The sequence below is a fragment of the Saccostrea echinata genome, unplaced genomic scaffold (genome assembly GCF_033153115.1).
Source record: "Saccostrea echinata isolate AGI-Se365-2 ecotype Australia unplaced genomic scaffold, CSIRO_AGI_Sech_v1 ptg000062l, whole genome shotgun sequence".
Lineage (NCBI taxonomy): Eukaryota > Metazoa > Mollusca > Bivalvia > Ostreida > Ostreidae > Saccostrea > Saccostrea echinata.
The window spans coordinates 3,814,483-3,829,353 of NW_026889811.1; the positions used below are offsets into that span (position 1 = coordinate 3,814,483).

The window sequence follows — 14,871 nt, forward strand, 5'->3', positions numbered from 1 at the left end:
TTAGTCATAAGTTCTTTTGTAAAACTAGCCCCTCTCCCTTTCCCTTCATATGAAAAGGGAAATGAAGGTTTATTTAATAATTATGTCCATTGTCATCCTCGCAAGCCAGGGGTCCTGAGTCAACACGTTGCCGTTGGTCCAACGGCAACGTGTTGACTCAGGACCCCTGGCTTGCGAGGATGGTCCATTGTAAGATCAAAGTTTCGTACCATAAAGTTAGATCCACGCCTTCATTACTCCCCTATGAGGGCGATTTCTCATTTAATGTAACAAGTATTTTGATTGGTTATTACAGTTACGTAGTCCAATCAATTTTATTTTCACAAAGACAGCAGGCAGTGTACGTTGCACCATAAGCGGAAAGAGGGAACGTGATCATGTCTGAAAGAGTCTGTTGTACAGTTTACAGTTGATAAAATGAATAAACGAGTAGCCGTGTGATATTTTTACTGTGCCAACATGAAGTTGGTATCAAGAGATATCGATAAAAATAACGCAGGGTAACAATTTTAACGAGATCCCTTCACTATCTGACGTTACATTTTCATTTCGAATTTCCTCTAATTATGTTTTTAAGCTTTTAGATATCACTTTTCTCCTTTAAAGGTGTGTGACTCTGGTTCCAGAGGAAGCGGAAGACCTGTGGCATGCATACAACCTGATAATGGTGGGCGACACTCTCAGATCCACAACAATCAGGTCAGAACCGTGAAAAACGAAAGTTGTACTCATCTGTCAATGCTAGCATATTGAGGAGTTTGTACTTATAAAATCAAATATTATAGGAGGAAGGAACCGTAGGATATTCATGCATAATTCTCCTCCTCCCTAATCCCAATAAATTCAGATTCTAGGTCCAGTCCAAAGACTACTTCTACCTACGTTGCTATTAAAAGCTACCTTGGTAATTAAAGCTACTTGAAGTAGCTACTTCTACCAACCTTACATGTCTTTGAAAGTAAAAAATAATTATTAAGGCACATCTTTAAATAAGGCCAGAATTGTTGTTTATCATGTTGCACTAGATAGAACATTCTATTGTTAAAATGATATTGTCCTACGGACCCAGTTTAACAATAGAATTCTTTCCATGTATTGGCAATGCAGCAAAATAAACATGGGCAATAACTCAAACTCTGGGCATTTTCTATGATCAATCCAGAGAGTTCCGAATGTCAACATGGCATGTAAATTTGAAGCGAGGAAAAATGTTGAGGAAATGAGTTGAATTTTCGTATTTACATGGATTATTTTTTAGGTTAAAAGGCATATAAAATCTCAGAAATGTTTGTTATGATTAATTTGGTAGTTATTTTCAGTGCAATTCCTTTTGTATTCTTCAAAAACATTTTGGAGCAGATCAGCTCCGATTTGCTGCATTGCAAGTACATGGGAGGTATTTTAACTGTGGTAAAGGCTAGTCCTTCTGTCCTGCTCTGCGTTTAGCAGTCTGGTCGAACCCCCGAACGGGGGTAAACGGAAATAGGAAATTCATACCCCCAAACGGGGGTACGAGCATGCGCAGATGCTTAAAAATGTGCGTATTTCACGCAAAAAGTAGAGGTTTACAAAAATCGCCGGTGCAAAGTAACGGGTCATTTGGCAAATGTAAAACCACTCGGATATGATAGATTGAAGGTTTTTAAAGAGTTTGTATTTTAAAAAAATACAACTTTATTGTACAAATCGGGATTTATTCACTGGCAAAGTTGACTATCTTTTGCTCTGTGACATCCAGGTAATTAAGATAAAATATTCGATAAACAGACATAAACCACTAATATTAAATTGAAATTATAAAAGAAATATATTATTTTACCTTATATCTTTTATTATAAAATGCACGAAAATGTGGTGTTAATAATCGATTTATTTATGATCGTGAGTTTCAGTCCGCGTTTCCTCTGACTAGCAATCGACGGTCTTTACTGTCGATAATCATGCCCAAGAAGTATAACAAAAATACAGTTAAAAATAAAATTCAAGTGCAATTTATCGTATTTGTTGTCTTTTATGTCTTATAAGAATTTAAATAAAATGTTTGGTAATTTGTTTTTTAAATAACTACGATTGTTTGGGGGAAAACATGATTATATTTATTTTTTAAAATCTAGATTCTAAATTCATATTTTTCTCATTCTTAGAATATTTTTTCTTGTGTTTCAAATTCCATAATTAAAAAAAAATCGTAATTGAGACGTCACACAAAATAATAAATTATTTCATGAAATGACGGGAAATTTTCGTTTTTCCTACAGTATAAAATCAAAATATGGAAAACTTAACCTGTTGATTTTTTTTCTATTGATATTTTTCCAAATTCATAGAAGAAATAACAATATTATCGATCTTTTTTTCCAAGATAGATGATATAGGCAAGTTTGTTTATATTGGATACGGCAAGAGTTACCGTTCTTGTGCCTTGCATGACGGGACAGAAAACCCTCGTTTGAGGGTATACCCCTGTTTGAGGGTTCGACCAGACTGTTTAGCTTAGTTCAAAGCTAAGTCTCAAAGAAACAGTACTATTCAGGATATTTTTATCAAACTTCAAATGCTGATACATATTAATGAGAGCTATTCAACTGCATCAGCATTTTTTACCTTGACCTTTCCTTTGACCTTGACCTCAGTTTTCTTAAATTAGCATTTAGCTCAGTTTTAAAGAAAACATTCAAGATAGTGTAATAAAAATTCGTATGCTGATACTAACTGATTAGGGATATTCAACTTTTTTACCTCGGCATCACTTTTCTTAAATTAGTGTCAAACTTCATATGCTGATACATACTGATGTAAGCTGTTCAACTGCATCAACATTTTTGGCCTTGACCTTTCCTTTAACCTTGACCTCACTTTTCTCAATTTGTGTTTAGCTCAGTTTTAAAGAAACCATTCATGATATTTTTACCAAACTTCATATGCTAACACATAAAGATGTAAGCTTTTCAACTGCTTAAGGTATGTCACTCGTCAGCCTTTTAGAAAATTTCAGTCAGAACCTCTTACTTAAAAACTATTTATTACAATTCAATCTTTATAACATATTTAAATTAAACAATGTAAAATATTCAACATTCCATTAAAAAACTGCTCAAAAATTCACAAAGAAGCAAGATTTATAAGGGACTATTTCTTGTGGCGGAAGGATATTTAGCAGAAAATTCTGCAAATCTACACATTTATTAAATTTAATATCTTGGAACTTTAGCCTCACATACTTTTACTCAGAGAATATTTTCCGTTATGATATGCCTGGAATATTAAATATAGGTCTCAATTTATATTTTTATAACAAAATTTACACCTTCGCTCAACAAACATTGCCAAGAAATGAAGATATATTAAGGAAGTCGAGATAAAATTTACACAGTTTTTTGCCTGAAAATCGCATATTTTGACCAATATTTCAAAATTTACATCACTGACCCCAGCTTTTTCTTTCATTATTTTAATCTACTCGATACTTTTGACCGATCAGCACTTAAGTCGTAAAAAGTTTGATACAAGAAAATATTCTATTGCCTATTTAGATTTTCAATACCCCAAATATGAGACTTTTTTTAGTGCAAAAAGGTCACACAATAATTTACGCGCATTAATTTGCGTGATTTGTGATAAATATTATTCAAACTATTTTACGTAAAATAAGATTATGTTTATTGCCATGGTTACATCTTATAAAATATGATAATGGTTAAAGTGATTAACCAAAGAGTTACAATTTAAGTGCAAAAAGGTCAACTTAATTTTACCGTAGCTCAGATAGATGCACACTGACCCCCCTTTTTCTCTGCGATTTTGAGTCATACTATATGAGTACTTATCCAAAATATACTTCTCAAAAAATCCTTGATATAACAAATTTCACGAGTGACATACCTTAAACATTTTTGACTTTGACCTTTCTTTTGACCTTGACTACATTTTTCTTATTTCAGTTTTTAGCTCAGTTTCAAATAAACCATTGTTTTAAACCAAAGAAACCATTATTTTTTTATCAAACTTAATATGCTGATATGTATTAGTGAGAGCTATTCAACTGCATCAAAAATGTTTGACCTTGAACTTTCCTTTGACCTTGACCTAACTTTTCTGAAATTTGCGTTTTGCTTAGTTTTAAAGAAACCATATAAGATATTTCTATATAAGCTTATGCACTTACACATAATTTGGTGAGAATTTATCATTTGTATCCAACTTTTTAGATTTCAATTTTAAAAAAACTATTCAAGATATTCTCATCAAACTTCATACACTTATACAATTTTTCGAGTTGCATTACTAATAAACCCTCGGCTGGGCATTCATGTCCTATGGACATAGTTCTAGTTTATTTACATGACAGGGATGGAAATTAGTGGGAAATACTCGCAAAATGTGAGTTAATTTTTAAAACAGCAAGTAAAAATAGTAGACACTCAGAAGTTTTTAGCTAGTGTTGATTTTCGACCTCGATTGTCTCGTATCTGTATTGTTCTGGTAATTTGTCTTTTGCTTTTTTGAAACTTTAACAGAGTCACGCAAATGCTGATTGAAGCAGCCATTTTTATGTGTCTTTTTCTATTATATTCATTTTGAAAATCAGAATCAAACAAATGCTTTTAAGGTCACAGAAACAAGTTGATTACGATTTTTTTTAAACGTAAAAACATTAATGATCCACGACCAGATCATAACTCTGTACTGACCCACTACAGAAGGCCCTGTATTGTTATTGATTAAAATAAAGAGCATGAAAAGGGCATTTAATCATTCTTTTAATTTTAGCTTGTAGATCTTCATTTTAGCCTGTGGATTTTATATGTACAGGGTAAAATTAGCCTGTGGTTAAAACAGTTGATTTCGATCCCTGCATGATACAGTAGTTTATTGATAAAATTGTATCAGTTATGAAAAAGACTTTATATCCCAGCATTATTTATCAGTTTTGTAAGTTTATTTGTATTTATCAGGAAAGTCCAGACGGAGTCGGCCACAGGAAGTGTCAGTGTCAACAAAGTAAGGACCACTCTGACCATTAAGATAGAGGCCATCGACTTCGACACCCATGCATGTGTTCTTCGACTGAAAGGTCGAAATATTCAGGAAAACCAGTATGTCAAGGTTAGAGAGTAACCATACCTGGGATTCTGAAGATTCTGAAAATGTATACCAGTTTATATGATTGAGATTTTTGCAAGGATTAATTCTTAAGTTACAAGTATGGTATTTAATTTGACGTAAAATTTATTGCAGATGGGTGCTTATCATACCCTAGATTTAGAAGTGAACCGGAAATTTACATTGGGAAAACAAGAATGGGATAGCATAGCTTTGGAGAGAATTGGTATGAAATTTGACAAATACAGTAACTTAAACAACCTGGGAGATGGCTCTAAATAATGAACCTCCTATAGATCTCTTCCCATTTTATGTATATTTATTATTCTCATTGACATTGAAGTACATTTGCTTTAAATTTGAATACAACCTTTGATATCATCTTAGAATTTAAGATTGATAATGCAAAAAAACATCCCTAATGATTGATAAAATTTGTTACATTCTGACTACAGGGTCTGTTGGTGGAGCTTTCTGAGACAATGTTATAATGTGTCTTGTCCTTTGATTCACAGAGTTGGCATGTGATCCAACACAGCATGCAGACTTGGCCGCTGTTATCATGCAGGAAGGTCTTGCCAATGTTTGTCTCATCACACCAAATATGACAATAGTTCGAGCAAAAATAGAAACCAACATTCCACGTAAAAGGAAGGGAAGCTGTACACAGCATGATAAGGTATCATTAGTAGAAGTTATAAAAAAACCATTGCAGCTTAATGTTAGCAAAGACTACACAAGTTTTTGTTGTCTAAAAATAAAAATATTATTGCACACTTTATTTCAGAATTATTTTAGCTTCTAAACACATCATCAAAGAATCTACATTGTATTTTTTTTCCTCAAAGACGTGCATGCAGCTTACCTCTCAAATTTATAAAAAGTTTTGAACTATATTCTTGTTTTTTTTTCCCCTATCAGGGTTTAACAAAGTTTTATGACCAGATTGTGCAAGCAATATTACGCCATATTAATTTTGATGGTAAGTAATTTTTAAGATTAATTTATAGTTCTCAATTTTTTTTTTTTTTAAAAAACATCAGGTTAGACTTTAAGGACTCTTTTCAGCCAATATTGACTTTTTCTACAATGACTGGAGTACAAGTAACATGTATTCAAATGCAGTGTGTGAAACTAACAAGGATAATGAAATAAACATCAGGCTGTCTCATTTTAAATTGGGATAGACCTTGGACAAATCAGACTGTCCACAAAATGAAACTCAGTAAAATCTGCACTTGTTTTTATACACATATTTTTAATTTGTATTCATTACATTTTTGTATTGTATCTTTTTTTTGAATTTCTATAATTATACTTTGTGAAAATAAAATATAAATCAGACTTTGTACCTTTCACAGAAACTGTATTGTATTTATACCTTCACAGTTGTTTCTTGTTACGTAATTTAAACAATAAAATCTTCTTTGGTTGTAAGTATGGGAATTAATGTTGCAGAATAAGTACATAACTCACGTAAGTGGTTTATATAAATTTTTTTCTGCAATAACTGCAACATCAAATCCTGTTTCCCATACTAACAAAGATAGAATGGCATTTTATTGTTTATATTTATTTCTGTATAAATATAATTATTTAAAGTAAAATTAAGTGTGAAATATTGTTTTATTGATATGTACGTCATTATATGTGTCGTTGATGGAAGAGCCTCTGCTCAAGAAATCTATACAGTTGGCTTACTTAGCAGCATTCAAGTATTGATAAACAACCGTGGTTTTCATAAAAAAATTAAGGAGGTGATATTCAGTGGATGTAAATATTTATATTTAATCATGCTTCCAGTTGTAAGTAATAGAAAAAAAAGGAAAAAGCTATCCAATGTTTAAATTGAATCCACTGTCTTTATGGTATATCTACTGTAAAATCACTAATTTCTGAGGGGGTTAATTTTCATTGTTTTTGATGTATAGAGAAACCCATAAATTCTTGTCATCCATGAAATTTAAAACATTCAAACTAAGCATCATTTTTGTCTACCAACCAAAAATTAATTTTTTTTTTCTGAATCCACGCAAATTTGACCTCATGAAAATAAGTGATTATACAGTACAATTGTTACTGAGCTTTATTGATTAATCAGCTTGTTTTAATTGTAGTTTTACAGTACATGTATTTCCATTGTTACTGAGCTTTATTAATTAATCAGGTTGTTTTAATTGTAGTTGTGAAATGTATTTTGGTGGCCAGTCCTGGTTTTGTGAAGGTAAGGCACTGCGGTGATAAATAGAAAGAAGAATAAGAAAAGGTTATTAAACCACTTACCGGACACTGTAAACATACTACAGGTTCATAATTCCATGGAATCACAATTTCTGTTCAATCCATGTGTAGAAAAAATATGCAGATTTCTTGGACTGTTTTATTGCATTTCTTAAATGTACTTTAAATAAGCTGTGACAAATTTCTGTGGAATAATTTGTGATCATGTACATAGCAAAAATAAATCCCAGGCGAAAAAAGCATGTCTACATTACTTAGTATATCAATACAAAAGTAAAAAAAAAGTACAATAATGCAGTACCTCTGACAGCTGTTTTGTTTGAGTTAAGAGGAATGTCCAAGTTTGTCTTTCCAGAGTTTAGTAATGGAGATGTTTAAGAGTCAGTTCAATAAAAACCAACATAAGATGCAGACATTGACTTGTATTTTCTTTTGCTAATTTTTATGCACTCCTTCGAAGAAGGGAGGGCATATTGCTTTGCTGCTGTCTGTCGGTTGGTCTGTCTGTCTGTCGGTCCACCAACAGTTTCCATTCATTTTCTTCACAAAGGTTACACATACTGAAATGAAATTTGGTATACAGATTTATCATAAGAATATCTAGGTCAAGTTCTGTTTTGGGTACGATCGAGCAATTTTTGACAGACTTTTGCCTCTTGGACTTACAAAAATTCCAATTAGTTGCAGTTTCTGTTCATTTTCTTTGCAGAGGTTGCACATACTGGAATGAGATTTGGTATACAGATTTATCTTAAAAATCTCTTGGTCAACTTGTGTTTTGGGTTCGATCAAGCAATTTTTGACAGAGTTATGCCCCTTGGACTTGGAAAAATTCTAATTATTGGGGGGGGGGGGGGGGGGCATAAGTGTTTCACAAACATCTCTTGTTCTGATTGAAGTCATATCCAGACACTGAAATTTTAATAACTTTTATGTATAACAGTTGCTTTATTGTAGGACCAGTTTATGACATACATGATGGACCAAGCTGTCAAAATGGAATACAAGGTCCTCATTGAAAATAAATCCAAGTTCTTAACAGTCCACGCATCATCTGGATTCAAGCATTCTCTAAAAGGTAACATAAACAAGCTCTTACAGGTAATGTCTGGTTCAAATTTTCTCCAGAGGTAAATTGTGATTTAATATTCTTTCGAAGGTAACACTGAATTCAGGCTATGGGTAAGGTCTGGTTCAAGCACTTCTGAAAGGGAAGCTATTTCATAGCTACTTACCAAAGTGTCAGGGGTCTAACATGATGTACGAGTAGTTACCAAAAATGTTTGTTGATTGGTTGGTGCTGTAAAATTTGAACTATAAAGGCTGTGCTTACAAAATTTATAAGGAACATAAAATGACAAAAGTTTAAGAAGTTTTACAAATTTTAGCTTTATTCTGTTGATAATTTGTCAGTTTATCAGTAAACACAAAACACATTATCTGGTCACCCAAGACAGTAGTAATTTTGTTTGATCAGAACACTTTATACCTTGTATATTTTATTTCAAATTCAGAAAAAGTTAGAAAAACATGAAGATGCCTGAGATATCAGAGATATTGTTTATGATTTTCAGACCATCTGTCACACAGTTCATGCTGCATTGTCACCATACTCAGATCTCTAAGAGAACCCCCCAGGGGTAGGGTGGGGCCATAACAGGGGAACAAAACTATACATAGGAATATTTAAGAATTCTTTAAAAATGTCTGAAGAATAGAAAAACCATGATTAGTTATATTAATAAAAAAGCACATTAAGGTATTGTTGATTCAATGTTGTTCACATCTTGCCCCCCCCCCCCTCCCACACACACACACACACACACCTCGAAGTTCTTATCTTGACCCTGATGGGTTAGGTGGGGCCACAACAAGGGACCAATTTTATACATAAGAATATATAGTAAATATCTTTAAAAATCTTCTTAAGAGCAGTAAAGCAACGATTAGTCATATAAATACAGAAATATCTTCAGGTAGTGTAGATTCAAGTTTGTTCAAATCATGACGCCCGGGGTAGAGTGATGCCAGAAGAGGGGATCAAAGTTATGCATAGGAATATATGGGAAATATCTTTGAAAATATTCTTCTCAAAAACAACAAAGCCGTGATTAGTCATATTAAATAAATACAGAAGCATTCTCAGGTAATGTAGATTCAAGTGTGTTCAAATCATGCCAACCCACACCCTTCGGGGGCTAGGGGTGGATTAAGGTTTTGATGAACATTAAGCAGTTTGTTTTATGGTGCCAGTCCAAAAACTTTTTGATAATCAAGCCCTCATCCTGGTAGATCATATAAATTCTATTTGGATGTAAATACATGTATAACAATTAATATTTCAGAAATTTTGCAAGACCCAGCTGTGACTTCCAAATTATCCAACACCAAAGCTACAGGGGAAGTGAAAGCTTTAGATGATTTTTATCAGATGTTACAAAATGACCCTAACAGGGCCTTCTATGGGTAGGTAGAATTATCATTTAACCAGTTAGCATTATAACTTCAGACTGGATAGCATGCTTGTGTGCTGTTACATAACCATTGGAGTCTTTTTACTAAACATTACAGTGTCAAACATGTGGAGAAGGCAGTAGAGCTACAGGCTGTTGAGGTTTTACTCATCTCAGATGAATTGTTTCGGTAAGATTTTTTGTTGTGTTGGTAATTTTCACTGAAGTTATGATTGATTACATTGTGCACATCAAATATTTTTTTTAAAATTCATTTTCATATAAAGACAGATTAAAGATGATTTAATCTAGTTTTTTTTTTGGGGGGGGGGGCATAGATATAGGATGGGAGGTTATTCATGAGTTAGGGTTTATTTAACTAATAAGATTTTTTTTCATTCTAACAGTCTTTTTATTGTAGATCCCAGAATCTTGCACAGCGGAAGAGATATGTCAAAATTGTGGACACTGTGAGAGACTGTGGTGGAGATGTGAAAATATTCTCTAGCATGCATATATCAGGGGAACGTAAGTAAATCCATCAAGGCAGCATAACCTGTACAAGTATGTACAACAGCAATTGTTTAAATTAAATCGACATTAAAGCTGAACACGACTTGTAAATAGGCATACGCCATTTTCAATATTACTATCTTAGATATCAGCACCAGGGTATACTCTTCGCATTCGTTACACCTGACTGCTTTATTGTCACGGGTATCGGCGTGGAATGGCGACCCATGTTCGTCTGGTTATCTTGCATTCCCTTTGCTTACATTTTATTGCAGTTACGTATATTTGTGTTTGTTTGTATATTGCACTGACCTGTGCAACTGTTGTAAGTGTCTTTGGTATCTTACTCTCCTGCATTAGAAGCACACAGTTATTTTTGTCGCTACCAAGTGCTGTATAGCATACGTCCGTCTACCCTGGTGACGATTGATTACACTGAAAAGTGACCAAGTGAGCGGCTCTATATATAGGGGCCCTCAGATACAGCTCGAGTCCAATTGAATATGGCGGACACATTCTTTTTACGAAGCGTGAACAGCTTTAATGTAGGCATATATCAGGGGAAGATGCATCCATCAGAGAGCATGTAATGGGGAAATAACAGATAATTTATCACCTATTATACTACAATTTCCCTTTATACTGTGTTCTAAAATTAATAGTCCATGCAAACAACATGTATAGTACTGTCATGTTCATGTTTTTTAGCTCACCTGAGCCGAAGGCTCAAGTGAGCTTTTCTGATCACATTTTGTCCGTCGTCCGTCCGTCCGTCTGTCTGTCTGTCTGTCCGTCCGTCTGTAAACTTTTCACATTTTTGACTTCTTCTCAAGAACCACTGAGCCAATTTTGACCAAACTTGGTACAAAGCATCCTTGGGTGAAGGGAAATTTAAATTGTTAAAATGAAGGGCCAAGTCCCCTCACAAGGGGAGATAATCAAGAGAAGACAAAAATAGGGTGGGGTCATTAAAAAATCTTCTTCTCAAGAACCACAGGGCCAGTAAAGCTGAAACTTATATGGAAGCATCCTGGGGTAGTGTAGATGCTAAATTGTTCAAATCATGACCCCCGGGGGTAGGGCGGGGCCACAATGTGGAATCAATGTTTTACATAGAAATATATAGGAAAAATCTTAAAAAATCTTCTTCTCAAGAACCACTGGGCCAGAAAAGCTGAAACTTATGTGGAAGCATCCTGGGGTAGTGTAGATTCTAAATTGTTCAAATCATGACCCCCGGGGGTAGGGCGGGGCCACAATAGGGAATCCAAGTTTTACATTGAAATATATAGGAAAAATCTTTAAAAATCTTTTTCTCAAGAACCACTGGGCCAGAAAAGCTGAAACTTATGTGGAAGCATCCTGGGGTAGTGTAGATTCTAAATTGTTCAAATCATGACCCCCGGGGGTAGGGCGGGGCCACAATAGGGAATCCAAGTTTTTCATTGAAATATATAGGAAAAATCTTAAAAAATCTTCTTCTCAAGAACCACTGGGCCAGAAAAGCTGAAACTTATGTGGAAGCATCCTCAAGTAGTGTACACTCTAAATTGTTCAAATCATGACCCAGGGGATAGGGCGGGGCCACAATAGGGGGAATCCCAAGTTTTTACATTGAAATATATAGGAAAAATCTTTAAAAATCTTCTCAAGAACCACTGGACCAGAAAAACTTAAACTTATGTGGAAGCATCCTGGGGTAGTGTAGATTCTAAATTGTTCAAATCATGGCCCCTGGGGGGAGGGTGGGGCCACAATAGGTATTACAAGGGGGAGTCTGGTAATGAACAGCATGGCCAAAGTTACTCAGGTGAGCGATGTGGCCCATGGGCCTCTTGTTTTATAATTGTACCTAAAGACACATTGTGTTCAAGGTTCACTTTTAGGCATGACACTTAAACTATTGTGCCATTCTGGTTTTCAGAGTTGGGACTCCTGTCTGGAGTAGCTGCAATTTTAAGATTTCCAATTCCTGATGATGAAGATGACGATTCAGATGATGATTGATAGCAACTCGTATTTAGAGTTTTATATTAAAAAATTAAACAGGCCACATAATCTCGGTGAAGGACCTCAGATAATGAAGTCAGTCACATGACCAAAGTCAGTGTTGTGTAAAAAATCTCATGTTGTGTTTCTCTGGAAAGAAATACTAAAAACATTGAATTTCTTAATATGTAGATTGTTAAATTTTTAACAAACTTGTTAAATTTTTAACATTTATATTGTGTATGAATATGTTTATTTATTTGTTATTAAAAATGTCATTGATGGATACCAGTATTTTCAAGAGTTTATTCATTGTAAACATGACGTTCAGTACAATGCAGTATCCAGTTCCATAGAATGGGGGGGGGGGGGATTTTTATGCCCCGCCATGAATATGGCTGGGGCATATAGTGTTTGTCATGTCTGTCTTCCGTCTGTCCTTCCGTCGCACTTTGCGTTTAGCTCAGTTTCAAGAAACTATCCAAGATATTTTCATCAAACTTCATATGCTGATAGATATTGATGAGAGCTATTCAACTGCATCAACATTTTTTTACCTTGACCTTTCCTTTTACCTTGACCTCACTTTTCTTAAATTAGTTTTTGGCCCTGTTTTAAAGAAGCCATTAAAGATATTTTATCAATCTTCATATGCTGATACATACCGATGAGTGCTATTCAACTGCATCAACATTTTTTGACCTTGACCTTTCCTTTGACCTTGACCTCACTTTTCTTAAATTAGTGTTTAGCTCAGTTTTAAAAAAAAATTCAAGATATTTTTATCAAACTTCATATGCTGATAGATATTGATGAGAGCTATTCAACTGCATCAACATTTTTTGACTTTGACCTTTCCTTTGACTTCACTTTTCTTAAATTAGTGTCAAACTTCATATGCTGATGCATACTGATGTAAGCAATTCAACTGCATCAACATTTTTTACCTTGACCTTTCATTTGACCTTGACCTCACTTTTAACTCAGTTTTAAAGAAACCATTCATAATATTTTTATCAAACTTCATATGCTAATACATACTGATGTAAGCTTTTCAACTGTATCAATATTTTTTTTTTACTTTGACCTTTTCTTTGACCTTAACTTCATTTATTTCAAATTAGTGTTTAGCTCAGTTTTAAACCATTCAAAATATTTTTATCAAACTTAATATGCTGATAGGTATTTGTGTGAACTATTCAGCTGCATCAAAAATGTTTGACCTTGAACTTTCCTGTGACCTTGACCTCACTTTTCTTAAATTTGTACATGTATTTTGTTTTAAAGAAACCATTTAAGATATATTTATTTAAGTTTATGCACTTATACATAATTTAGTGAGAATTTATCATCTGTATCCAACTTTTTAGATTTTAATTAGAAACTATTCAAGATGTTCTCATCAAATTTCGTACGCTAATACAAATTTTCATGTTGCATTACTAATATACCCTCAGCGGGGCATTCATGTCCTATGGACATATTTCTAGTTTTTTCGAGAAGAGTCTTTTTGCTGTTAATTTTCTTTTGGATGTAAATTTTCATTGAAATGTTTTCATGCTATTCTACTGAATACTGTATTAGAAAAAAAAATTCTGAAAAATGTTGGAATGTACCCGCTCTATGGTTGTTGGTATTGGCAATTAGCTGCCTCACCTACATGTATTTAAAATTTCCTATGCATGAAGTTGTTCAAAGAAAAGATTTTGAAAAGTGTGTATAAGTAAACAGCTATTAGCTGTGAGGAGTTATTTGCTGACAAATTCCTAGGGAACCACTCACAAATTTGTATTCATTTTTTTTTAATCGGAATGAAAACCATTGCATATCATGTGAACCTTAGATAGGTATTTTGAGCAGTTGTTACTTTTGGCAACAAAGTTTGAAGAGGATACATTTTCATGTGTCTTAAGTGTTCATCTGCAAGACATTTTATTAAGAATGTGAACTGATTACATGAAAATTTCAAGAAAGTGCAGGAAGAATCATTAATATTCTGAGGTAGATCCAGTTAGAGATTGATGCCTTTGCAGGATCAAGTTTTTGTTAGTTTTTAAGCCCACCTCAACAAAGGGAGGGGGGGGTGGCGGGGGGGGGGACTTATGTAATACTCTCGGTGTTGGTGTCCCAGGTTAAAGGTGCTTGGACACAGATTTCAAAGTAATATTTTCTCAAATTTTCTGTATAATTTCGTGACGTATGTTGCTATAGCATTTCATACTAAAATATAATACATATCTTATTTCATCTCGAAGTTATTAAAACTTCAAATTTCTGGATGTGTTGGATTGACACATCCTTGGGCTTTCACATATTTTAATTTTATTCTTAATACTTAACAAAAGTGGCAATTTTGTTGTGTATTAATGAATAATATTAAAACTATAACCCAGAAAATTCAGAGTAGAAATGTTCGAAAGCATTAAACCCACTCACGGTATTGTAAGTCCGTGCTCAGTGGTGTGTGCAGAGTTTAACAATTGAACACACCCGGTGAATCGTAAACATTAACAATAACGGAGCTCATGCCCTGTTTACAAAAATAGTTTACGCTTCACAGGTTTGTTCAATT

The 14,871-nt window shown here is 33.8% G+C and overlaps 1 protein-coding gene across 1 annotated transcript; it reads left to right on the plus strand.

Annotated features, from left to right (window-relative positions):
• Positions 1-367: 367 nt before the first annotated feature.
• LOC133175539 (protein pelota-like) lies at positions 368-12,587 on the plus strand. The gene is made up of 12 exons (XM_061310658.1): positions 368-500; positions 607-699; positions 4,956-5,106; positions 5,239-5,329; positions 5,619-5,782; positions 6,025-6,085; positions 7,287-7,327; positions 8,302-8,422; positions 9,690-9,810; positions 9,916-9,987; positions 10,219-10,325; positions 12,235-12,587. The coding sequence occupies exons 1-12, from the start codon at positions 460-462 to the stop codon at positions 12,315-12,317; spliced, it is 1,146 nt and encodes a 381-aa protein (XP_061166642.1). The 5' UTR covers positions 368-459; the 3' UTR covers positions 12,318-12,587.
• The last annotated feature ends 2,284 nt before the right edge of the window (positions 12,588-14,871 follow it).

What these genes read in the sequence shown, in the direction of transcription:
- LOC133175539 (XM_061310658.1), top strand. Translation starts at nt 460, where the DNA reads ATGAAGTTGGTATCAAGAGATATCGATAAAAATAACGCAGG. An exon ending in GCTGTACACAGCATGATAAG is followed by an intron (nt 5,783 to 6,024) that starts GTATCATTAGTA and finishes TTCCCCTATCAG; the next exon opens with GGTTTAACAAAGTTTTATGA. An exon ending in ATTCAAGCATTCTCTAAAAG is followed by an intron (nt 8,423 to 9,689) that starts GTAACATAAACA and finishes TTAATATTTCAG; the next exon opens with AAATTTTGCAAGACCCAGCT.